At 40.7% G+C, this 25,768-nt stretch overlaps 1 protein-coding gene across 2 annotated transcripts in view; it reads left to right on the forward strand.

Moving 5' to 3' along the window:
- Positions 1-25,768, forward strand: part of rabgap1 (RAB GTPase activating protein 1) — a 74,340-nt gene that overhangs the window by 9,574 nt on the left and 38,998 nt on the right. Inside the window, exons 2-14 of one of the 2 annotated variants that reach the window (XM_083983215.1) lie at positions 2,641-2,876; positions 4,847-4,876; positions 6,051-6,312; positions 6,994-7,207; positions 7,420-7,594; positions 11,380-11,540; positions 13,722-13,832; positions 14,677-14,743; positions 14,829-14,931; positions 15,418-15,587; positions 16,109-16,277; positions 17,353-17,446; positions 19,137-19,287. In XM_083983215.1, coding sequence (XP_083839341.1) covers positions 2,724-2,876; positions 4,847-4,876; positions 6,051-6,312; positions 6,994-7,207; positions 7,420-7,594; positions 11,380-11,540; positions 13,722-13,832; positions 14,677-14,743; positions 14,829-14,931; positions 15,418-15,587; positions 16,109-16,277; positions 17,353-17,446; positions 19,137-19,287 — 1,860 coding nt within the window. In that variant the 5' untranslated portion in view covers positions 2,641-2,723. The remainder of the gene's footprint in view (positions 1-2,640; positions 2,877-4,846; positions 4,877-6,050; positions 6,313-6,993; positions 7,208-7,419; positions 7,595-11,379; positions 11,541-13,721; positions 13,833-14,676; positions 14,744-14,828; positions 14,932-15,417; positions 15,588-16,108; positions 16,278-17,352; positions 17,447-19,136; positions 19,288-25,768) is intronic. The other variant, XM_083983216.1, reaches the window with a different exon arrangement.

Genomic DNA, 25,768 nt, shown 5'->3' on the forward strand with positions numbered 1-25,768 from the left:
TGTGGTGACGTAGGGACGAGGACTGTTATGGTGCGTTCAAGGCAGCCCGTAACTCGTGTTTTTCCGACCTGTGAAGTCATACCAGTTCGATCTGGTACGAGTTCACGGGTCGGAAGTCACGAGTGGCCGTTATAGTGCACTTTCACAGGTAAAACAGGTCGGAAAAACACGAGTGGGTTGCCTGGAACGCTACAAAATCGTAAATTGTGACTTGAAGCTGTAATTTACGGTTTCAAAAGCCTGCCTGGAACGCAGCATTAGCCAAAACGACCGGATCGCTTACTTCTGCTTTAACTTGTTACGAGGGAGAATGGAGACTCTCTGCCTTTCACATGCGTGTCACTTAATTGCATATCTTTGCAGAACTTTGCAAAATCAGGGCCGCCTCCCCAATGTCCCAGCTCTCGTCTCTGCGGCAACGCGTCACAAACACGCCCCATACTGTAACCCATAATCTCTTGTTTATGACAGATTAAACTACATAAATATACATGTCGTAACATCGTACGATATATAACAGTACTAGTATCTACCGCGATTGCTTTCTCGCCAGCTTCGTTGTAAACAAAAGCACATGGCCATGAGGGTTAGCAAAACAGCGGAAAAGCGACAAGACTTACAGAGTTCCTCTTTAAATCAGTGTTATCATGAATTGAACAACAACTAGAAGTCAAAAGTCTATCTTGCATTTGGCCAAGTGAGCCAGTGTGAATGTGACCTTTGAGTTTTTGGACTTGAATGTGGTATAAAGATGGTATTAAGATTCGTATTACTTCCCACTGGTTTCAGATGATACAGGGCGACAGTTCTCTGCTCAGTCTGAGGCTCTCTGGACACATTACAAATCATTTCACCTCTAACCTGTCTTTCAACTTTGGTATTGCAATATAAGAAATGCCAACACCCTCTGTATGAAAAACAGCCACTCATTTCTTCAGTTTCCTTTGAAACTTTAGTGCAAGCCTAAGCTGTCAGTTGATATTACTCAGTTTATGTTGGTTGCCTAATCATAACATTCATATCAGCCGAAACTGTTATGAAACCTTCATTTAACACTGAGATTGCTACTCATATTAAGGTTTGGTCTGGGTCATAATATTGTTATCATAAGTAATTCACATTATTATTAACTGCTTTGACCTTTCCACTGTAATTTAAAAAAATTATTATTACTTCTCCATTGTTGGACCTGCTTTGAACAGGAAGGGCGGGGGTTTCGCCAAGAGAGTGAAGTTAGAAACAGCAAGTAGAAAAATGGAGGAGGGCAAGGGCAGAGGGGGGAGAGAGGAGAGCGATGAGGGCTGAGAAAAATAGGAGAATGGTGGAGGAGAGATAAGGAGGAAAGAGTAGTGAAAGGGACAGGGATGGGAGAAAGTGAAAGGGAGGAGTTGTGAGGGGGGAAACGGCCAGAAATAGCTTGTTATGGTCTCCTCTTGAACCTCTGCCAGAACCTGCTGTTGTGCCTTTCTTCCTGTGTTACACACAATGGCACCTACCACCTCACACCGTAACGGTAAACCTTACCTTAACTCATACTGTACCAGTCTTGCCATGAAATGTGAAAAATGTCTTCTATTTTCTTTCTTTTGCTCTCTCCTTTACCTATTCAAGTCTTAACCTTCTCCTGCTCATCATCTGTCCTCACAAGTAACAATATGAATGAATTAATAAATGAATGAATTAATGAATTTATTTCGAACGAACATGTCTAAAATGAAAAAATATATCAGTAAGTATCATCAAATCATAATATGCACATGTTCGAACTTCGAAAAAGATGATTTTTTTGAGAATTTATGAATGATTTACAGATTCCATATTTGATGGTTCATTCATTTGTATCAATAATTATATGCCTAACTTTGGCTTTGATGCCATGTTAACATATCATTGATGGGATTATTATGAAGGGAACTGGAGTGAAAGGCAAAGTGAAGGTTGAGCTGATGATGTGAAAGGTTCCCCACAGGATCTCAGTTTTCAGGTTGTTTGTGGTTTCGGTGGCAGGCCGGGAGAACCGTCATGAAGTGAGGAGTTCACACAAATGCAATTAGCACTTTGAGTCTTTGTTGTGTGTTTAGGGGAATATATCTCTGGTGTACAATGGTGTCAGTGGGGTTGCGGAATCGTTGGAAGGGATGTTACTGACGTGTGCTAGATGGATTGTTGCAGCGAGTTGGCTTGTTTCTTTACTCCCTCACTTTCATGTGCATCTTTCCTTTTCTGAATGACACTTGTATCACCATGGCTTTGCACTGCATCCGGCTATTTTGCACATTCTTCTCTTTTCTGCTGAGATAGACAAAGTTGCTCAAAATTACGCACAGTTTTCTTTTTTACTTCATTCTAACCTGGTCTCTTTTACCTGATCTATGCTTTTTTTTTTTGCTTAATATTTCTTTTGCGCCGTCTATCTCTCACTTAATGCTCCCTCTCTTTTGGGTTTGTAAAGCTGCCACACAGTTAAATTAAGCTGTTAAAATACCTCTAAAAGCCATGCATAAAAGGTACCTGCAGTTTTAGAGGGTTAGTGTCCAAATAGCCAAGTTTCCAGTCGTCTGAAAAGATGCTTTTCATGGTTTTCATCACCTCATGACTGTTTTCTGCTTTTTTTCTTTATTTATTTTTTTCTTTCTCTAGGTGATTTTGCTCATCATCTCCCACCACTTCCGCCTCCTGTCTTCCATTCATGAGCAGCGTGGCTGAGTTTAACAGCGGCAGCCATGGATGACAAGGGCTCGGTGGGGAAGATTAGCGTGTCTTCGGACTCAGTGTCCACTCTCAACAGTGAGGACTTTGTCCTTGTGTCCCGGCTGGGGGACGAGACACCCTCCTCCACTAATAATGGTAGTGATGACGAAAAGACAGGACTGAAGGTAAGGATGGTTGGTTGTAGGTGTGGACAGAAGTACAAGGGAGACTAAAGAGCTGTACTCGTCTAATTAGAGTCAAGGTGCTGAGTACACTATACCACTGGTCTGTTAATATTTACAATAGCCTCGTGGCATGAATCCATTCCTCAGGTGCTTCTTTCTAAGAATACCATATGCCCATTTCTGAAAATGGTCACCACCTGCTCTTGAATATTCAAGAAAAATTATAGTAACTGTGAAGCTATAATATTTTTTTAAATACCAACTGTAGAATAACAGGCCAGATGCTGCTGCAGAGTGAAAACTGTTTTTTAGAGTCTGTCTGAGGATTATCCAAAACTTGATGCTCATTTCATCTTTACCTATTTGTCAACAGTATATCACGTTGGCTCATGTCAGGGTCACAGTTCAAATTACATTGTTGTCAGGTTGTGATCATCACTCACTTATCCAAAGCGCGTGTCCATCTTTTTAAACATGCAGTCTCACACTCTAACCATAAGGCTAACCATTTCTCTATTTTTTTCCCCTTTTCCACATTTTCACTCTACCACCTTTAGTTTGTCTTAGATTTGTGTGTTTTTTCTGTGTGTATTTCTTCATTTGCTATTTGTAGTAAGGAAGTCTGTAAATCCTTATTGCACATCCCTAAAAACTGAGAGCATTTTCATAGGCTTTATTTGTCGAGAAGAATTTGCTCCTATTCCTCAAACCTGTGAGAATGAAATTCTTTTTTCCTTGTTTTTCATTGTATTGTCTGTGTTATTTAGATTTTGTGGGACAGAAAATAAAGAAAGAGGCCATGGCTGCACACACAAACGAAACAACTGTAGAAAAAACTATCCCTTGTGCATTGTGAGCTGAAACTGTAAGACAAGTCAGCTGATAGTTTACCAATTTGTTATTCAGTGTCAGCAGGCTCAATGCTACCGAACCTTCGAAAAAAAACAAAAAAACATCTGCAGTCAATCAGCTGCCTCTCTTAGTATACAGCCTGCGCTATCATGCTACAGTATGTCCGACATACAGTATGCCCTCTGTGACTCTGTTGAGTGCTACAGTTAGCACTCGCTCAGCAGATATAGGTTTACCAACAGAGCGCCGCATGGTGATGCGGCAGCAGGTGCTTTGAACTCATTGTCAGAGAAAATAATGGTGTTTTGTGACCTGGGTGTGTCTCTTCACAAAGAGAAAGAATACTTTCTGAGGAGATGTGTAGCTACCAGCCACCATCCTGTGTGTGTCCCTAATGGGTTCAGGTTACCTCCTCTCCTCTCCTCTCCTCTCCTCTCCTCTCCTCTCCTCTCCTCTCCTCTCCTCTCCTCCTCTCCTCCTCTCCTCTCCTCTCCTCTCCTCTCCTCTCCTCTCCTCTCCTCTCCTCTCCTCTCCTCCTCTCCTCTCTTCTCCTCCAGACCCGGATACATTTTGTCCACGTCTATTCCTGTTTACTAGTAATCACATTTCCTGTTATTGAAGTGGCTGGCCTGAATTTTCACATTCTCTCCATGACTTTATATCATTACGGTTCCTATGTTTCTTTGCAAAGGAAAAATTGTTAACTTGGTAGTGTGAAGGTACCACAAGATGGCGCCATATGAGCAAAGATTTCGCATATTCAGCTGATGGGACGAAGCCACACTTTCCTGTCATTTGCAGTGCTTGGACATTAGAGAGTATGAGTTTGCACAATAGGTGCGTAGAGCGTTTTGAATGGGTTGTGGTTGTTCTGATTGATGACACAGTTAGAACAGCTTTGCGATACCTAGCTGCCACGGAGGAGAAGCAGAACTCGACACACATCCACCGTTCTTAGTACAGTACGTAGCGGTGAAATCACTCCATCCACTGACACTCAGTCATCCAGATGTCATGTTTTGGTTTTCACCAACACACTTTTGTGCACATTTCCCTCCCAGTCCGCCCATCCAGTCAGAGAGGAGTCAGTGTGTCTAAACTTGTTGTTTGTTATGCAGGTGATTTCTGAGGAAGGGGTCAGCTTTAAGGTCAGTCTCTTCTCTCGCTATGTTTCCTTTACCAACTCTTCTCTATCTCTTGCTCGTGTATATCTCTGTCTTCCTTTCTCTCTTTGTCATGTGATTCAGTGGTGATTCTGTCTGTGATTATTTGTGCTGCCTGTATATTTACCGGCTGTTGAGTGATGGCCCCGAGCGAGCTTTGTCAGCAGCTTATTTACAGTGATGGTAGTGATAGACATACTTACATGTAGCACTGGAGTTGTATGTTGACAGCTGCCAAGGCTTTTAGCGCTAACTGTAAATCACAGTCCCCACTCCAGTTTGACGCAGTTAGATGTGTGTCTGTTAGATACGGAGCCTGAATATACAGTAAAACCGATAGCTGCTTTACATCAGTGTTGTTTTCAGGAGTATCAACACGCAGATGCCTGTAGATTTACTGGGCGTCCTGCTCTAGAGTACTGAGCAATGAAGAAACGACTAAATTGAGTGGGGATGTCCAACAGTAAAACAGTGACATGCACCACACAAAGTGAAAAATCAGACTCTTCTCTGAATTGCCTATTTTCATCCCCTCTCCGCTCAGTGCAGCAGTGCCCTCTGCAGTTAAAGCCTGCTCTCCATTTCTTACCTCACATCAGGCTACAGCCACATCATGCAGGGAAATGTGTTTTGTGGCCCTTCATGGTTTGTCCGGCCTGACGCCTGCTCTTTGTTTACTATTTGGTGGAATAAGCTCACATTATAGTAAGTGTTGGCACGGCTGTTCTGATTTCTGGGTGCAACTATTTCACAGCTCAAACACACTCACCGACTAATCACTAATATTAGATGAAATGCAATCAATACATATGTCTGACTGCCAACATGAAACAAGGCATCTTTCTTCTTTAAACATTCACCGCATTCACCTCAAATTAATTACAAGATCACAGTTAAAAGCAAAGTCACTGCACATTTGCAAACTGCAAAAGATGGTTAATGTAGGCCTCAGGGTTATTTTGCATTTGTTATGATTACAACAATGATTTATCAAAGTACGTGTTCCTATGTTTTATTTCATGTGTTTGGATTTAAAAGTGTTGTTTTTCTGTGCCCCATTTTGTCCCTGCTTCTTTGTGTGGCTGTGTGGTTGTCCATGTGTGTGTGTTTCTGCTCCTCTGTGTGTGTGTGTTTGTGTGTGCGTGTTTGTGTGTATCAGATTGTGGGGAATGGAAGCGAGCAGCAGCTCCAGAGGGAGTTAGAGGATGTCCTCATGGACCCCTCGGTAGCTGACACCGGGCTCGGACCAGAAACGGAGATGGACAGTCTCGCCGGGGGCGACCGTGGCCTCCTCCCCACCACAGCGGCACCTGTACCGCCAGGCTCTGACCCTCTGAGCTCACCCCCCCCACCCAAGCTGGAGATGGTGCTCCCCGTTCAGACGGCTCAGGAGAGCGAGCTGAATGAGAGGTCGTACAGAGGTGAGATACAGTGTGACTTTTCTCATCTTCTGTTCTTGTGTCTGTCTAAGATCACTCAACTGGCTGTTAACCACAGTTTTATACTGTATATAATATAACTGTTGTAATTTCTTTTTTGTGTGGAAATATTTTATTTTTCAGTTTTATAATGCAATGTATACAAACATGTAAGTATACCAACAGTATAAAGACATAACATAAGACAAAACGTGGAGGATAAACCTCCTTACCCTATAAGTTTCATAATAAACAAAGTTCAGGGTCCACTGGAACATTAACTCCTGTGATCCTGGTTAAAGTGGAGCAGATATCATGCCAGAAAGGCCTAACTTTAAGGCCTAACAGTGTGTTCCCCTCATAAAGAAATCTTTCAACATCATTCATGACAGGCAGGGTCATTTCAGGCCCTCAGAAAGGATCTTAGTTGGAGATAACAGAAAAAAGTTAGATTGGACAAGTTATACTCTGTTGTAATTTCTTCATAATTACTTTGTGTGTGTTTGTTGCATAGATTTCTCTATTTGATATGACTGTTGTCCATCTCACTTATCCTCCTAAATTCCTTATTCCATCCTTACTTCCCAGACAAGTGAACTTAGACAGGGTCAATATGGTTAATTCGCAACAATAAAATGAACATGTAAGTCATTAAAAGATAATTATTTTATTTCTACTTTGCAGCTGATGAATCATCATCAGAGGGCAGTCCTATCAGTCCCATTCCAGATGAGGACAGCGTTGTGTTCAGCCAGCTGACCTATCTGGGATGTGCGTCCGTCAACGCCCCCCGCAGTGAGGTGGAGGCCCTACGTATGATGAGCATCCTGAGAGGACAGTGCCAAGTCCCCCTGGATGTCACACTGTCTGTGCCAGGCGTGTCTGAAGGCACGGTCAGGTAAGGGGAACATATGGAAAAACAGTCAAACGTTATTATACATTCAGGTTCAAAAGTGTTTTTTTGCTGTATGTGTGTACAATATGGATTTATATGAGTGAGTGAATGTGTGTAAAAGTGATATACTAGGATGATAACCAAAGATGTAGTCAAACTTGCTTCAGCACATGTGTTGCTTGACTGAAAGGAATCAATGTGTGATATTTTAACAGGTTGTTGGACCCCAACAATAGCACAGAGATTGCCAACTACCCCATCTACAAGATTCTGTTCTGTGTGCGGGGTCACGATGGCACACCAGAGAGCGACTGCTTTGCCTTCACTGAGAGCCACTACAACGCTGAGATCTTCAGGATCCATGTGTTCCGCTGCCAAATCCAAGAGGCGGTGAGGATTCAGTGATTGATTGTTGCTTTAAATAATGTGTAACTATGTTCTCTGAATACACATAAAAAAAAAGAAAAGAAATCACACATACTAAAAAACGTCCCAATAAATGTTGCTGCTATTCAGATATAGAACCACAGGGGGAGCAAAAGCTCCTGTTATGAATGCCCTACTCTGTTTCACACTCTCGCCTCTTTTTTCACACTTTTTCTGTCTCGTCTACTCACATACATACAACTTGTGTACACTCTCATAATGCTGGCAGTATTCTGGTTGACCTTGCCTTACAATGTTGATCTCCCTGTAGCTGGTCTCCCAGGGCTCAGTGTCAGTGCTGGTGGTTCCTCACTGGTCCCCAAGGGATTATGTCATGCACTGCAATGCACATGAACACTACACACAAACACAAAGTATATACAGCCCCCCAAGCCAACTTATAGGAGGGAGGAAGTGTCATTGCTTATATACAGTGGGTTTTACCAGAAAATAAAAGAAGAGAAACGGGAATCCACTCATGAAAGTGGGTTAAAGTGCTGCCTCAATGTTCAGTGACCTGATTTCTCCCTCATGGAAGCACTCTCCTTCAATGTCACGAACAGCCCCCAGACAGACGCCACTTTATCAGTTTCCCAGACACCCACCGGTAACACACATGCACACACTATAAAACACCAAAGCAAAAGTAATTGTGTGAATATCTTTTAGTGTATAGCAATTCAACTCTTTATCTAGCAACCGGACATCTCTGTCTCCAGCTCTCTCTTCCTTCTTCCTTCTTCCTCACAGTCTTCCTCTTGCACACACCCCTCTCTTCCTTTCTGTCCCTCAGCAACAAACCAATCTACACGACTTTCAGCTTTCTTGTGGTCTCTCATTCGCACTATTAGACTGCGGTGAGTCAGCCCATTGGTTTGCCTCCTCCTTCAGGAAATAACTGCTCCAGTCATATGCCTCACATCAGCCTCAAATCCTCTGTAAACAACTCCTCCTAAGACCTCTTTAGACAACGACATTTGTGAACACTGTAGCCATACCTTAAAGATGCATATCTTTTGGCAAAAGGATCATTTAAAAAAAAAGAAGATTTTTCTGATGGCACAGTGGCACACACGCATAAACTTTCCAAATCAACATTGACATAACCTTGTGGTAGTCCATCACAAACACAAACTGTGTATTCTATTAGCCACAGCTGTCTCGTTCGCTTTAAGCCAGTGACCCAATTATTTAATCAAATTGTGAAGACCATCTGAGGCATTATTACCGATAATCTCGCAAATACAGCGATTTAGAAAGAGATATTAACTTAATTTCCTTCTTTTATTGAAATAATCATAATTTTAATTACTTTGAGTGCGTGTAAGTACTTGTTCTGTGCATTTTTAAATAGAACGGTTCATATATAAAGCAAACCACGTCCTCAGTCTTACTCCATAGTGCCAGACCTCCTAGTCAGCCCCCAAGGCTAGTTTCTAACAAATCTCAATCTCCTGGTGTTGGTAATGTGGTAAGAGCCCTGTGAAGTCTCAAATCCAAGGTTTCTTTTGTGTTTTTTTTTCTCTCCCGTGAACTGAATTCTCCCTCACAGAGATGTACATCTAGTGCTGTGTGATTCAAATCAGTATGGCCCTAATAGATTTGTTTTGCTGAAGCAATATGGGCTCCTAACACAAATGAAATCACACGTTTGGAGAGACAAACACAAATTGAACTGTGGCAATTGGATAGAGATTGTTGCCATGACATCAGCTGAAAATGTCTCAAAGCCTCATGTCAGTACGCACATATAGACAATGCTGCCAAGGAAGAAATAATAAGAATATTCTGGAGGGAAAGACACAGTGTAACATGACACTTAACAATTTCCAGATCTGTAAGGCTACAGCTTTTTAAGTCTGATTGCAAATCCAAAATGCTTTAAGCAAATAACTGTCATGAGATTTTAGAGTAAAAACAGTAACTTTTAAATGTTTTGTATGTAGGTCATTTGATGAATTTAAAAATGTTTGCATAAAAATGGCCAGGGACAGAGCCTCTGATCCAAACTACTACAGAGGAAAGAAAAAGCTAAACGTAAAAGAAAAAATGTATGTATTTGTGTATTTCTTTCAACACTTTCACACTTTTCCTATTTCCAAATACATTTATTGACAGTTCTTGTCTTGATTTTGAGGCATGTGCTGCTTTCTAGTTACATTGAACTGCTATATTTTGTCTTGTATGGCGTAATTGACAGTTTTCCTCAAGGGGAAAAAAAAAAATCTGTTCAAAGAAAAGAATGGCAGAATCTTTTTCCTTCTATAAAAGCAGCACTCAATACCTGCTCAAATTACTTGGCAGATTGATATTTTTGCAGTGCAGCTGTCCAATGTCCTGATAGACTTTGCACACAAAGAATAAAAAAGCCATTTGAAAGTGGTCAGTTTTAGCTGTAGCATTGATTGGAATAGCACAGAACAACAATTCCTTTGTGTTAAAATGTCATCATTCTGAAATCATCAATTCAGGGGGCGACCCCCATCTACCCCTGCTCATCCACCATCTCTTACATCCAGTCCCCCATTGTTTCTGAATAAATAAACCCCCTGCAATCCCCTAACATCCTTCTACGGTACCAGGAACATAACAAAGGCTTTGTGCAGGAGAGGCTTGAAGCTGCTTTATATTCTGACTTTGAAAAAAGCAAAAGAGCCTTCTTATTTATTGATAACAGCAGTTTCCCCACACCATCTCCCAGTCACTAACCCCCAAGATCCACTGTTTACCAGAATTAGAGATGATCCAAAACCACTGTGCTGTGGGCCTCGATTTGAGACAGAGCTCTGTTTATTATCACACACACATGTCTGCTTCGTAATAATCGAAAATAAAATAAAAGACCTTTTCTTGGCTTAATGCAAAGCTCGCAAATCCAAAGTCTTGTGAGTGGAAAAGTATGTTTAGTGAATGTAAATAAATCATTACCACCCAGTTTTCCGCACTTGGCAGTCTGTAGCTGCCCCAACTCTGCTCCTCTTTTGGGTTGGATATTTAGCAGAACCCTGCAGTCTTTGCTAGGACTGAGTCGTCTGTGTTTGATGTTAATAGAAACAGTACCACACCGCGCTCAGATTCACAGGGAAATATGAATCATTATGTTGATTAAAACTCAGAATGCTTAATAGTTTCTAGCTTCTGCAGTCAGTAGAGTAGTGGGTCATTAGGTTAGTTTTTTAGTGCCCCATATTGCAGGATGACAGTAACAGAACTGCAGACGCCGGATTGAGTTTTTAATCAATACTAATGACCCACTGATTACTTTGCCTGGTGCTGGTAGGTTTGGCTCACAAAACAGAGCTCTCTCTGGTCCACAACACAGTTCAGCTGCAGGAGCCGAGCTGAATATTGTGCAAAAGCCAAAAATACACACTACAGTATTTTGCCTTGCGATATTGTTTGCTGTCTCTTCAGTGGATATTTTTATTGAATTTCTGTTGTAATTAGTTAACTAAGTGACCTGCGTCTACAGTTTAAGGCTATTACGGGGGTTGATGTTGGGACAAGAGAGTTGTTTTGTAAATGAATTTCACCTGTACTGTTTAAATTTCTACTTTTTGCTGAATAGAGGCCAATAAAGGTCATGAGTATTATAACAAAGAAAAATAGGCTCTTTCAGGGAATGTGTTGCATCAGACAGAGTACAGTAGTACATGAATTGAAATGGGTTAAGTAATCTTTTTTGATATTCACTATTACCTGACAAATAACATCAGCTCAACACTTCTTCTCTCTCTTTCTCTCTCCAGGTCAGTAGGATACTGTATAGCTTTGCTACAGCGTTTCGGCGGTCAGCTAAGAAGGCAATTCTGTCGTCTCAGCTGCCGGCTCCGCTCACACCTGACAGTGACTTGTTCACCTTCACCGTCAGCCTGGAGATCAGGGAGGACGATGGAAAGGGAACCTTCAGGTGGGACAGACACAGTTACACATGACATATTTTATGTAGAGTATGCCACACATGGACTGTTGGTTGCAGATACCTGTATTTGATAGCTGTGCTGTCTATATACAGCAGCAAACTCTGTATGCATATGTGTGTGACTGGGTGAGTATGACAAGTAGTGTGAAATGCTTTTGAGTGGTCATTTAGAGTAGAAAAGTGCTATTTGAATGCAGTCCATTTACAGCTTATTCACTGTAATGACCACTGTGAACACAGACTGAGCAGAATCAGTTAACTGTCATGAATCACTACACTCCCATAAACTGTGGCAGGTTTATAAATAGATAATTATTTATGTCACTATTTACACGACTGTTGTGATTTAGTGAGGCCAATTTAACCCGCTAACAGTTACTTTTTAACTTAAAATAGCCTTTTTGTACAGGTTGTAATTTCTTCCAAATTGGCATTTTTTATGCATCATGCGGTCCTGAGTGAAGCGCTGCTTACACATAATGCTCAGCACAGATGTACTGTACACACACAACAAAAGGCACACATGCCAAGATCATTCAAGTACTGTATAAATCGTAGATAATTGGAAAATCCTTTTTTAATGATATAGTTCAGTCTCTGCCATCAGTCTGCACACTGTTTTGAACACCAGCTTTTGTCATCAGATCCAGCTTGTCATGAATGCCTTGAGCAGTGTCATTGATTTTGTTTTGAAAAATTGGGAAATGTAAAGAAAAGAGGAAGGTTATAAATCCGAAGAGCCAGATTTGTGGTTGCAGTGGCTCACTCTCTATAAACTAAATATTTACAGAGCTTTGAATGAAATTGGCTATCAAATGGCCAGAGATTCTCACCAAATTACACAAACACAGAAGCGTGCAGCCCTACTTTGGGGGATTAAGTGTCGTTCAAAGTGAGCAGAGTTTTGAGTGACCTAGTTACACAAGTCACAGACCTTTGCAGAGATGACAGCATGTGGAGTAAATGCTGCCCAGTTAATGAAATGTGAATGTTTTAAAGGAACGTTACTTATGAATGCACACAGACACAGACTTTTTCACACATTGATGAGGAAAAATAACAGAAAGTTCCTGTGTTTGCTTCATTCAACCCATCTTTCCTGACCGTTTTGATTTTGTTTTCCCAGTCACATCCGTGCGCTCACAAGCAGCCTCAGATGCTCAGCTTATTTGAAAAACAAAACAAAACAGACAAAAAAAATGTTTGTGGTTATTTTTAGCAAGCAGATATTTCCTCCTCATTAGCTCTTGGTTGATTATTTTTAGTTTGCTGACTTCCAAGCAAATAGATTTCACATGCAAGTAAACATCCACTGTTTTTTCTTTCTTTGCGCAAATAAGATATAGACTACTCCAAAACTGTATCAGGTGGCAATATAATATACACTATGTAAAATAACACATGAATAAAATGTATTTACATTGTTTTTCCTTTATTTGGGGTAAACAAACCCAGTCAGAGAACCTACAGTAACGGTAAAACCATAACTCAGTCTGATCAGTCTGGTTGACTAAGCCCTGTCTGGTACAAAAAAATCACAAAGCACAAAAAATATCCCTGCCTGCCTAGATTTTAAATTGATTAACAGGTTTTTATTTTTTTCTTTACTCAAGGGTTTCTTCAGTATTTCCTCAGGAATTTGTGTCAGCGAGGGTTTGGTGTGCTGTTCCCGTCTCTAAACGTCTCTGCTGTTAGAGCAGGAAAAGAAGCAGGACCTAAGCATGTTTGAAAACAGCTCTTACGCACACTTTTATTATGATAAATGCAGCAGTTCTGAAACATAAGCAACAGTCTTCATTTCTGGCTGACTGATCGACTGATTAGAGATAAATTCCTGCGATCTGCTTTGTCCAGTAGAGGGAATTCTTTGTGTAAATTTGTAAACAACAGTAGAAGCTCATCAATTTTTCCCCTTCCCCAGCGGGGATATAAATAAAACGACCTGTTCACTCTGCCTGACTTCAAGTCAAATTGAATCTATCATTTGGTTATTTTGTTATATAAGGTTTCAGTTTCGAATGTTAGTAAATCAGCCTTACTGTGTCACTCAGACATATTATTGAATCTGCTACATAAATTAACTTGATACGTGTTCCTCTCATTCATCTCCGCTTTTCCATTATGCTACTGGTTTTAATAGTATTCTTTATTTTTCTTCTTCTTATTCAGTGCTGTAGCAAAAGACAAGGACAAGCAGAGCTTCAAGCTGCGTGCAGGAATGGACAAGAAAATAGTGATTTATGTCCAGCAGACCTCCAATAAGGAATTAGCCATCGAGAGGTAAAACAAAGCACACTCACACACTCATGAACACACACACAACGTTTTCAGAGCAGCATTCTCAAAGGTATTAGATTACTGTATATTGGTATAGGAGCACTGAATGTCGACTTTGGTTTTATGTGCTACAACATCCCAACAGTGATGATGATAAGAGAATACAGAGATTAATGGGAAGAACCGAGGTTATGAAACCCATAAGTTAAAGTTTCTATCACTTAGGAATTTTCCTGTTGAAGGAAGAATCTGTCAAGTACGTCTTTGGACGAGAGCGACCGCTCTATTTGCCACAGTCTTCCTTCAAGTGTGACCAGACATTCGCAAAAGAGTAATCACTCTACTACAGTTGATAAACACAGCCCGGTGAATATCTTTACATCCGTGCGTCGACCCATGTCAGGTTTTAAGTGTTCCGGCACAGTTATAAGAAGTTGATTGATGTGAGTCTGTCTCCAAGGCTCCTCATTTTCCACGCTTTAATAAATCTGTTGAAATTTAAACATTCCATCACTTTATCGTGAACTTCCATTTTCACGGTGGTTTGTTATTGTTTGAGGAACTTAGACAAGGTGAAGATTGAAGTGCTGTGTTTAATATTCTCCACGTCCTGGTCTGTGTTAGAGGATCAGTCCAGGAAGCTATTTGCAGTAACATATGTGGCGTTTAACAACTGGTTTTACTCTATACAGAGATTTATTGTTCTGTCCCTAGTTCCCGCTCTTGGGCTTTTCTTTTTTTTCTTTTTCTTACGTAATCCTTTTCATTTCTTTCTCTCTCTCTCTAGCCTTGCTTTGAGTATATGTGTCTTCATGTGCATATTTATTTGTTTATATGCGGTCTGCAGGTGTTTCGGTCTCCTGCTCAGCCCGGGGAAGAATGTGAAGAATAGTGATATGCACCTGCTGGACCTGGTGGGTGGCTGTGTTTTCATATGTTTGTCTCTGTGGCCGTGCACTGTGTGTTTTTGCTAACTTCCTCCGACTGGTGCCCCTTCAGGAGTCAATGGGAAAAAGCTCCGACGGGAAGTCTTACATCATCACAGGAAGCTGGAACCCCAACACGCCTCAGTTCCAGGCTGTGAATGAGGAAACGCCCAAAGGTACCAGCCAAAAATCTGTCGAAAAAATTCAAATAAAACAAAACGATTTTCAGCAGTTATTATTTCCTCGTTTCATATTTCACAGAATAGGTCGTTGTGTCTTTACTCATGTTTTCACACCAATATTCGACACATTGACAAGTGTCAAGATCAGTTTCTGATAAACCCTCAAATCAAACTGTTAAAGAGCAGGAAATAATAAAATGCTGGCTACAGTGAACAGGCATGGGAACTGTACACCAAATACTGTTCCACACGACACAGTAGGTACAATGTTTTAACAGATTGCACGTTGGAAAATTGGTTATCAAAAAAGGACACTGAAACACTGACTTAACTCAGTCTTTCTGCCAAATGCAGTAACTCCCACAGCCCCAATCCAGCTTTAAACACAATGTCCGATGTTGTTAGAATCCAGCAAGCCATGGTTTGTTTAACAGAGGTGAATCACACACGGTTGCTGTTGGTTTTCTTGTTTTATTCTAGATAAATTCATGTACATGACGACAGCAGTGGACCTGGTGATCACAGAGGTGGAGGAGCCCGTCCGTTTTCTGCTGGAGACTAGGGTCAGAGTGTGCTCCCCAAATGACAGGCTGTTCTGGCCCTTCAGCAAGCGTAGCTACACTGAGACCTTCTACCTTAAACTGCGCCAGGTATGTCAAGTGACTTAAATCAATTCAAGGGATGTTCGCTGTGACCTGAAATAATGTTATCAGTTATAACAGCTAAAACTCTGGTCATAACATACTGTCACTACGCACTTCTTATGTTTTTACGCACTATGTTCACTGCACCTTACATTTTATTTTGCACTAAACAACAATCAACACTGCCTATTTGTTGTATATACATTTTATTACATTTTATATTGCTATTTTAGTTTTTTATTATGTATAGGTTGTTCTTTTTATTCTTTGTGTTGTTATTGTCACTGTGTGTAATGCTGCTGCTGCTGATCTATCTATCTATCTATCTATCTATCTATCTATCTATCTATCTATCTATCTATCTATCTATCTATCTATCTATCTATCTATCTATCTATCTATCTATCTATCTATCTATCTATCTATCTATCTATCTATCTATCCCCAAGTTTCTAACAGTTCTCTTGACAATTTTATTTTTATTTACAAGTTTTATTTAATGTGTGTATGATTTGTTCTCTCTTTAGATGGAGCGTAAAGAGCGTAAAAGTCCTGCCGCTGACACACTTTATGAGGTGGTGAGTTTGGAAAGTGAGACTGAGAGAGAGAAAAGGAAGACCACAGCCAGTCCCGGCATCCTACCCACCGGGTCTGGTACCATGGTTCCTTCACCACCTGAGGATGATGAGGAGGAAGGTGATTGCACGTCCTTTTTTTGTTGTTGTTTTTCTTCTAAGTCACGTGGCTGCTTAGTCACCTCTGGGAAGTCACAGAATATACAGTGGTAGCAAATCACTGAAGCATCTGTCAGGACTGACCTCATTTAGAAGTATGCACGATCGATGCAACAATAAAAGTAGCACCATGCAGGACAGTGACATTAAATAAGGTTAACCAGTGGGCTAGACCACAGCGTTTTTAGCCTTTGACTTAATCACTAGTGCTCTAATGATCAAAAAATGAGAAACTTCTGGGTATTGTGGGGCTGGGTCAGAAATAGCCTTATGGTCCACAGGAACCGAAATCCAGCAGGAGGTCGGTCAGTTTGTTACAGAACTGTCTGTACTGTATCCTCACAAAGTACTTGGCCGTGGTGTATGTGTTTTTTGTGTGAATGTAAGAGGTAGCAATGGCAGTAAATGGCAGATAGCATAACTGAGGTACTTTCTGTATCTCTGTGTCAGTCTCTTTTGGTACAGTTTGGTCTAACATTTTGGACGACATGTCCATTGACTGCTCAACGCTTGTTGTGAATTTTTAGATACAATATTTGCAATAGATAGAGCAGTCTTTTCAGCTGATACAGTGTAAAGCTGAAATAAAAAAAACCTGATAGACCATGAATTCTCACATCTGTGTACAAAAGGACTATTTATTTAGAGAGGTGTAGTTCAAGTCCAGTAGGCTACGTACACAGCTCACATGCAGTCTACAGTAAACCACAAATACAGCTCTGTTACATATGTTACAGTACAAACCATGACCCAGCATCAACCAGGGGATCCATAGCCTTTGATATAAACATCAGTTGAACACTTTGAAACAGAGTAACTACTAGCAGAGTAGAAACTGTGTGTGCAGTGTCTTCAACACCAGCGAGCAGAGAGTTTGATTGACTTTACAGAACACCAATCTCTGTGAATTAGAAAACATCCACGGTATTAGTTCTTGTCATTCATTTAATCATATTCTCTTTACACATGTAGGAGCTTTGATGGATTTAATATCACTGAAGTAACACTGTGATGTGTTTGTGCGCCTGTGTGTCCAGATAATGACGAGCCGTTACTCAGTGGATCAGGTGATGTTTCCAAGGAGTGCGCAGAGAAGATCCTGGAAACCTGGGGAGACTTGTTATCCAAGTGGTAAGGCTTTGTCCCCCCGTTCACTCTCTCCTTCTCCTCCTATCGCTGTTGCGAAGAATGTGCACACGCATGTCCATGCACGCACACAAATAATTCATTTTTGTGTGTATGTGTGCGGGGTGGGGGGGAGTTAGTGCTTGTACTGTGCACTGTGAAAGAAAGAGCAGCAGGCAGGAGTTCTTGATAAGCAGCTTATTAAGATGGCTTCCCTCTCCCATTACTGCATTTGTTTTTAATCAAAAGCTTGTGATGAACTGAATAGAAACTGCTTGGACTTTAATTAGCTGGAAGTTAAGCCCCCCCACACACATACACTGCACAGCATGCCTCTCCTTCTCTGTTCTCGTGCACGTATGTTTCTCAGGAGAACAGTAAAATATGTTTTTTAATGTTTTATCAACATACATCAGCTTTTTATTCTTCATTGACTTGGTTTGGGGGTTTATCGGGTCCTTTCATAATCCATGAATGTTTTGAGGTATTTGTCTCACCTCTCTGATAAAATTACCGCCTAAATAAAGAAAGGAATCATAAGACTGGCCTATCATAATGCTCGGCTTTGTGTGTGTGATTGGTGATTCTGTGTGTGTGTGTCTGTCAGCATGAGAGCATGTGTTGTGGAATTGTGGGATGTAGCGCTCAGAGAGCACACAGAGGCAAATCACAGAAAGCCCTTTACAATCTTATGCCCCTAAGGACCAGGCCTGGCATTACTTACGTCACATGCACTTACACATGCGTGCACACACACATACACAGGATACTTTTGTTTCCCCTCTTAGTCTCTGCAGAAAATGCCACGTATTGCATAACCTGACGGTTGGAACAAATAAACAAAACAAAATAGAGAGGGATGAATTAAGAAAAGGAGGGGAAAAAAGTGAGAGAATCATCAGGGATTCAGGGGTTTTCTGTCGGCGCCAGTGAGGCAATAGTTGGTAGATTCAGCTGTGGCTCCATTTTTACCTTCTCAGTCTCTGTATCTCTAATTCTGTGTTTGCCACTTATTAGCAGGCTGGCAGGAATTTATTTCACTGCACTGCATACGGTATGAGGAGGATTTAACATGTAAAGAAGATGAGAAAGCAGGGAGGGTATTGACATAAATTCGATTAATCTTGCGGCCATTTTTATTTAGTTGTTATCATGTCTATTGTTTTCCCATCCTGCTAAAAATAGCGCAGGGGTAAAATAAGTAAGATTCTCATGGGAAAAAAATGAGAAGGAATCTCATGGTTAGATTAAGTAACATGTATTTTCTGTACAAAATGAGAACATATTGTACATTCTGAAACTGACCTTTGAGTCCTTGATTGATGTTATCCCTTGTGGGAGACACGACTGGAACTTTTGAGAGACTGCCAAGCATGTAAATTATAATATTTTTGGTAGTGGATGATTGAACTCCTCCTCTTAGTCATGATTCTGTCCCAGACCATCTATAAAGCCCATAATAAACGTTCTGAGACACAATCAAGGGCCAATGAAAACATTGTTTTTGGTAGATACTGTAGACAGGTGTGCACTGCAGATTGCAGCTGCACCGTTGAATGTAATGAGGGAGTCAGCAGTGTTCCATACTTTGAAGATTTATTGAATGAGCCACATTGAATAAAGTTAAAATTAGTATGTCTTTGATAAAATGCCTGACTCCCTCTCCCCCCCCCCCCCCCCCCCTCTCCTCTTTTAGGCATATGAACCTATCGGTGCGTCCTAGGCAGCTGCCAGCCTTGGTGCGGAGTGGCATTCCTGAGGCTCTTCGAGGGGAAGTGTGGCAGCTCCTGGCAGGCTGCCATAACAATGACCACCAGGTAGAAGAGTACCGCACTCTTATAACAAAGGTAAGACCACACAAAAGAATCGTCTTTGTTAAGATGACCACAACTAAATCTCCATGATCCCCTAATGTTGTGGGTGTAGTGATTGAAAAAACTTAAGGCTCTCAATTTTAGGATGCATCAGCAAGCTGTGAACATCACCTCTGGTGATTTCTTTTTTCTTTCCTTTTCTTTTATCCCTTCATAGTTCTGGCCTTTCTGATTTCACACTTACAGTGGTTATAGTTTGATCTCTTCAGCTGAAACACATTCACTTCCCATGGCTGTCATTTATGGTTTTTGGTTTCTGCTGGCCAGTGCCAATGTGCTACTGTTCATGTCCTTGGCACCAATTTTGGTTAAGTTTTACTTCTTTGGAAGTACACCTCAGGGCCACTGTTTCGTAAGTTTCCCCTCTCATGTACTCCAGACTTGTGATGGCAACCACTGCTGCCCCCGTAGATGTCAGCTTAATACTTAAGGCGTTACATAATTGAAAGCCTTGTACATTTTCTTCAAAAAGAAACAAATAGCCTTTAATAGTTCTGTTCAAACTTTTTCAATAATTTGAATATTGATGTAACTACTTTTTAATTTCAAAATGTTGGCTGTTGTTTTTAGCTAAAGGTTTTGAATCATATTCAATTTTGCGACTTTGGTCTGAATGATAGTGAGAAATGAGCAGTCTTCGAGTGGCTTGATGGTCAGTGTGAGCTGCAAGGATGTGTCATGAATAAAAACGATGACAGTTAAGACAGACGCGAGTAAGCTCACAACAGTGGCTGATCTTGTGGTGTGTGCAGCTGTTTTTTTTTTCATTTTTTGTTTAAGTGAATGTTGCCCTCAATATTTCAGACTGCTTTTGAAGTCATGCACATGCAATCTACTTGGCCAAAAATATCTTGTTCTAAAACATTTTCACACGATTTTACATTTGTCTTATTGGCCACAGAATGAATGTCATTTTTCCCCGAAACACAGTGGGTGATGTTAAGTCAACGCCGCACAGCGCCTCACGCCTGCTACATACAATGGTTGGTCTGTGATCAGAGAGGATAATTTAATTATTATTATTCAATTATGATGATTTCAGTTGGGGGTATTTTTAACAGTAGTTTTATCTTAGCCTTAGTCCATGTGCCTCTTCTCTACAAACTGGCGTCTGTATTTGTGTTCAGAAATGACAGGTAGCTTTTTAGTTTCAGTTTGGTAGAGAATCACCGTGTGCTTGTGCAAGTTTGTGTATGTGGATATGTGTTTGAGGATGGGAGGGGACTTAGCCCTGCTATGTGTTAGTCTATGTAAATTTAATCACGGCCACAGCTCTGTCCACTGTTCTTATGTAAAGGCAACATCCCCAGGCAGCGAGCTGGGTCCCAGGTGGTGACAAGATGTTGGTCTTGCCCTTTCCTCCCCTCTCTTCTCTTCTCCTCTCCTCACTCTCTTTTTCTTCACTGTCCCTGGCTACATTTCGCTTACTCCTTTGCTCTTTTCCTATCTCTGCCTTTATGCTTATTCCTTATTCATGCTCTCGCTGCCATTAACCTGTGTACTGCTTTTTTTTTGGCTTAAAAAAAAAAACGTCTCAGCTCAAATTGAAGTTTTACACAAAAATAACGCAGGAACTGGGATGTTTTTCCCTGAACATGAATGGTATAAATGGAATCTCAACTTTCACTCAGACAACAATAACAATGGATCAGAGTGCCACTGCGTTGATAGCCACAGGACACAGAGTTGGATAGGAATTTATTGCAGAAGCACCAAAGCATTCCAGGTTTGTACGTCAGCCAATAAACACACGGAGAAAAGTGTGGAGAACACGTGCAGCTATATTTGACTCTGGCAAGCAATTCATGAGTTTTTATTTTATTGAACAAGTAGTAAGTAGAGTCGTGTTGATTTAAAAAAAAAAAAAAAAAACTCAAACTTAAACAAGATCTTGTTGAAAGAACTAAAATATTGAAAGCGTATTGAAACATATTTTATTGCATAACGGTTTTCTGCATATTATAAAAGGAAAGAATTTTCATTCACATCGTTGTTGCCTTTGTAATTGGTACTAATTGAAGCTTATCTTCTCACGTACTAATTCATTCTTTCCCTTTTCAGCTGCTGTTTTAAAACTTGTACGGTACATACCATACTCAAATACCAGCTCCTAATTTGTTTTGGTGTGCTTTCGGTATTCACCCCATTTGTGTGTATCTCTTTGTGCTTTATTGCAATGTATGCACATGATGTCCTAGCCAGTGTCCTCTTTGTGCCCTAACCTCATTTGAACTTGGTGTCCATTCATATCTGAATGCAGGGCATTGATGGAAGTGAAAACTGGGCTGTAGTTCTGGGGTATCAAACCTGTGCCTTCCCTTTAGAGCCCCAATGAGCTCCCTGATATGAGGGTACTGGCTGCCAAGTACTGGATGTACCGGTCTAACTTCACATACTGACTAATTAACACTCCACCAGTAACTAATAAACTCATTAGTCTGCTATAGCTATGGCCCACATTTTGCATTAGCTCAATAAATTATAGTGAGTAGAGTCTAGAGAAATGCATATAGCACACACATGCACAGGCACACACAGACACAATAAACTTATGTCGAGATCTCAAGCATCACCGGATGTAACACACCATGGCAGCCGAAAACCACGCACGTACAAATAAGTTAGAAGCGAGCGAAGGCCAGAACAGTGTATGTTTTTATACCCGTATGTAGTCAAGTGTGAAAAGACCCAACATGAATACTGTAAGCAGACTAGTGGTGAATTATTTGAACAGCATATAGGAATGAGTCTGCTCCAAGCCTTCTGATCCATATAAGCTGCTGATCACTCTAAGAATGATCACTACACACTGTTTCCTGTGTAATTGGCTTTGGCAGCTCACTGGTCGAATGCCAGCTGATTCTAATCAGGAGGATGTTACAAAAGACAGCATGACATATTGGCAGGCGATACTTTGCTATTGTGCTGAGGGGTCATAACATTGTGACCATATCACAGCATCACAGTCATTATATTGTTGTCAGTATAAACTTACCCTTCATGCACAAGTAAATTGTTGAGATCATCTTTGTCATGGTAGCTACTTTAAAGTGACATGAAGTGCTTAGGAATAAAAGCAGTGTAGCCAAATTGTGCCAGCTTCAAGCATATTACCATACATATAAAGCAATATAATTCTAATTTAGTAGTTGTAGCAGTAGTTTGATCTTTTTTTTTTTAATTGTTTGTTTTATTTATTTATTTATTTTTGGCTGAGTCATGCTGTTTTTTTGTGGCTCAGTAGCAAATGTTCTGAGGCTTAGTGCTCAGGTCAGTGGACATGCACAGTGCAGACACATTTACATTTACTCAATAAGAGGAGTCAAATATTCCTCCATGGTTTAGGGTATTAACAATACTATAAATCAATTATCATGAGGTGCACCTGTATAATTATACAATTACAATGATAATGTTATAATGTTACGTTTTATTGACACAGTGTGAAGAGCTGTTGATGTGTCGATTTTGATTTAAGATGCAGATTTTTGAAGTTGTGTTCAACTTGTGTGTGTGTGTGTGTGTGTGTAGTTGTTGATGATAGTGTGTAATGTTGGTTTGTTCAGTCTCAACCTCCATTTACTTATACAAAGAGAACACATTAAAATAAAAATCTATTAAGGTGTGTCAACTGTGGCATAGATGTGCACATTCATGTAACATAGACACAAAAGTGACCAGCTAAACACCGGCCCGGTCCCCAGACCTGCTGCGCCAGCCTCCTGTGGAGAGCAAAAACAAGCGCTCATAACTACCTGTCTGCCTCTGTCTCTGCCTGACCCACATAATGACTTGTCTGCCTGCCCACGTCTTTCTGTCTCTCTTAATATTCATTTGTATTTGTGTACGCCTGACTCTGACTGTCTCTGACTTATACCTAGACCTGTTTGTGCTCCTGTCAACTCGTGTGTCTTCCTGTCCCTCTCTGTCTGCCTGCTCATTTGTGTTTTGTCACACTCGCTGCATGCCTTTCCTCTCCTGCTGTTTTAGCGGCCCAGTGTGTCTGCCTCTCTCTCCTTCTTTTTGTGTATGACTGCATGCCCGCCCGTCTCTCCGTCCCATAGGTTTATGTGTGCATTGCTGCTCCGACTTCTGCAAGGCAGTAGTGGAAATACATTTAGATAGGCTTTATCCTGCTTTGAAGCCAGTTTCCACATAAACAGTGAATGCCAGAAGGTACAGACAGTCAGATCAAAGTATTTCAGATTTATTTTTTCAAATATGAGCAGCAATATGATCATTTTTCATGGAATTTTGTATCATCTTCCCACAGTAACGTGTTTGTGTCTGTAACTACGTAACAAGTGTCACCACCTTTGCCTTTTGCCTCCAGGCTCATCATTCAGAGATAAACGGTGATAAACATCAAGCACATAAATGGTGGTGTTATAACTGCCCAGTTCTATGAAATTTCTTTCCTACAAAGCATTTCCTTGATTAGTAGTAACCCCATCTAGGACATCAGCTGACTAGTAAAAGTTTTTTTTTTGGTGGATCACGTTGATACAAAAGTTGGCGCCTAGTGACTGTTTATTTTTATGTTTATATAAAAACAGAGCTGAATTATCAGGATTATGTGGCACCAGCTGAGTGGTGGTGGATGGTGGGTAGTAGTCATAATCAGATGAGAGTCAGACATAAGGGCAGTGACTTATCTTGTTCTTTTAATAGTTATTAGCTTAGCTTAGCTTATCAACCACTTTTTGGCCATTTTGATGTTGTTGTTGAAGTAAAGTAATATTATACGGATTAATCACACAATATATTAAGCATTAATTGCATTCCACCCTGATAGTAACTCCAAAAATTTCAGTAAAATAATGATAACAATATTTTGATTGGACACGATGAGATGAACAGAGATTAAATCCTTATCAGTACCAATTACATGCATTAACTCTTATCTTCCCATTATAATATGCTACATATATGTAGGCCAGCGTTTAGGGCCATAGTGTTGTTGCCAGGTGTGTGTCAGCTACTTGAAGAATGTCCTGGAGAGGTTGCCAACCTGTGAGGAAACGTAGGTCAGACAGATAACAGCACAGTGTTGTGCTCAGCTTGGCAACCAGGTGACAGTACATCACACTCTTCCTTCTTCCCTGTTTTCTCAGCTCTCTTTTCTTCTCACTCTTTTTTGTTCTTGCTATCTTGTGTGTGCGTCTCTCTCCTCAACCTCCCCCCCCCCCCCCCCCTTCTTGTCTGTGATGAGCTCTGTGTTCCCTTTGACTCCCTTCCTCATCCTTTTCTCCCATTCCTCTTCTTCTTGCAACCCTTTTCGTCGTACTGTCATCTATTTTTAGCTCCTCGTGTGGTGGGCAGAGGAGGTGCGTGAAAGCATGGGAGTGTGTCTGGATTGCGGAAAGGTGTGTGCGTATGTGTGGCTGTGTGGGTATGTTCGGGTCTCCATCACGCTACACTAAATTGCCCTGCACGAGACAGACACTGCGGATGATGAGGATGTGGAGCGTGCAGCACTAAATCTGATGGTGATTACGACCCACTGAAGTTTCTAATTTTAGCTGAGTAATTAAATGTAATCATCACATCATATGATCTAAAAATAAATCAGTTAGTAATTATTCCAGCACTTGTTAAAGAAAATAAAACACTAAGATCTAAAAAAAAAAGACCCTTGAGGAAAGTACGCAATAATTGTAATTTCTGAGTGAACATGTGGTATTTCATAAACACATTCATGAATGCTATTATTATTATTATTATTAACATTACCATCATGGCCTTCCTGCTAAAGTTAGAGGAGTTTTGGTCATGATATTTGCACATGATGTTCCAGTCATCATCTCAAGTTTTAGTTACACAACTGAATTGCATCCTTCAAGCTCTCCTTTGCTTGCAGTTTGCACCTGGAAGGCAGACCCAGTCGCTAATTTCATAATTACTTGCTGCGTTTGCAAATCGGCTGCAAATTACTCACAAGCTGTGGGCTCAAATTAAATTATTTGCGCCATGTTTCCATGTATTTAAATCTGTCTCTCAGTCTCTTAAGATTAAATGTTGCTGTGTTTTATTATGAGTAGATTACAAACAAAATGATGATTGAATTTATAAAAATCAATTTATCATGTTATGTTTCATTCAATGTACAGTACAGAACTATGATGAATAAATTCAGTCAGTAAAACTGTAGTCAAGGCTTCCTTTGTGATGCAACAAGGGAAAAAAACACACATTCCAGCTTCATGTATCACGAGAAAGTAAAGAATATTTGTTAAATAGCAGTATTTCTGACTGTCTGGGTAAGTTCTGCCCTGTCATCCCACACACATAAGAGCTGATGAGACCCGTGTATAGCCTGAAGCACATACTGTATGTATAGTTCTTTCAGCATGCTAGGATGCACAAAGCTGTAGGGAGACCTGCTGTTCTGCCCTGTGTGTCCTTGGTATACAATCAGATTATTAATAGGAGTGCTTCCTGTATACCTCATTTA

The sequence above is a fragment of the Trachurus trachurus genome, assembly GCF_905171665.1.
Source record: "Trachurus trachurus genome assembly, chromosome: 12".
Lineage (NCBI taxonomy): Eukaryota > Metazoa > Chordata > Actinopteri > Carangiformes > Carangidae > Trachurus > Trachurus trachurus.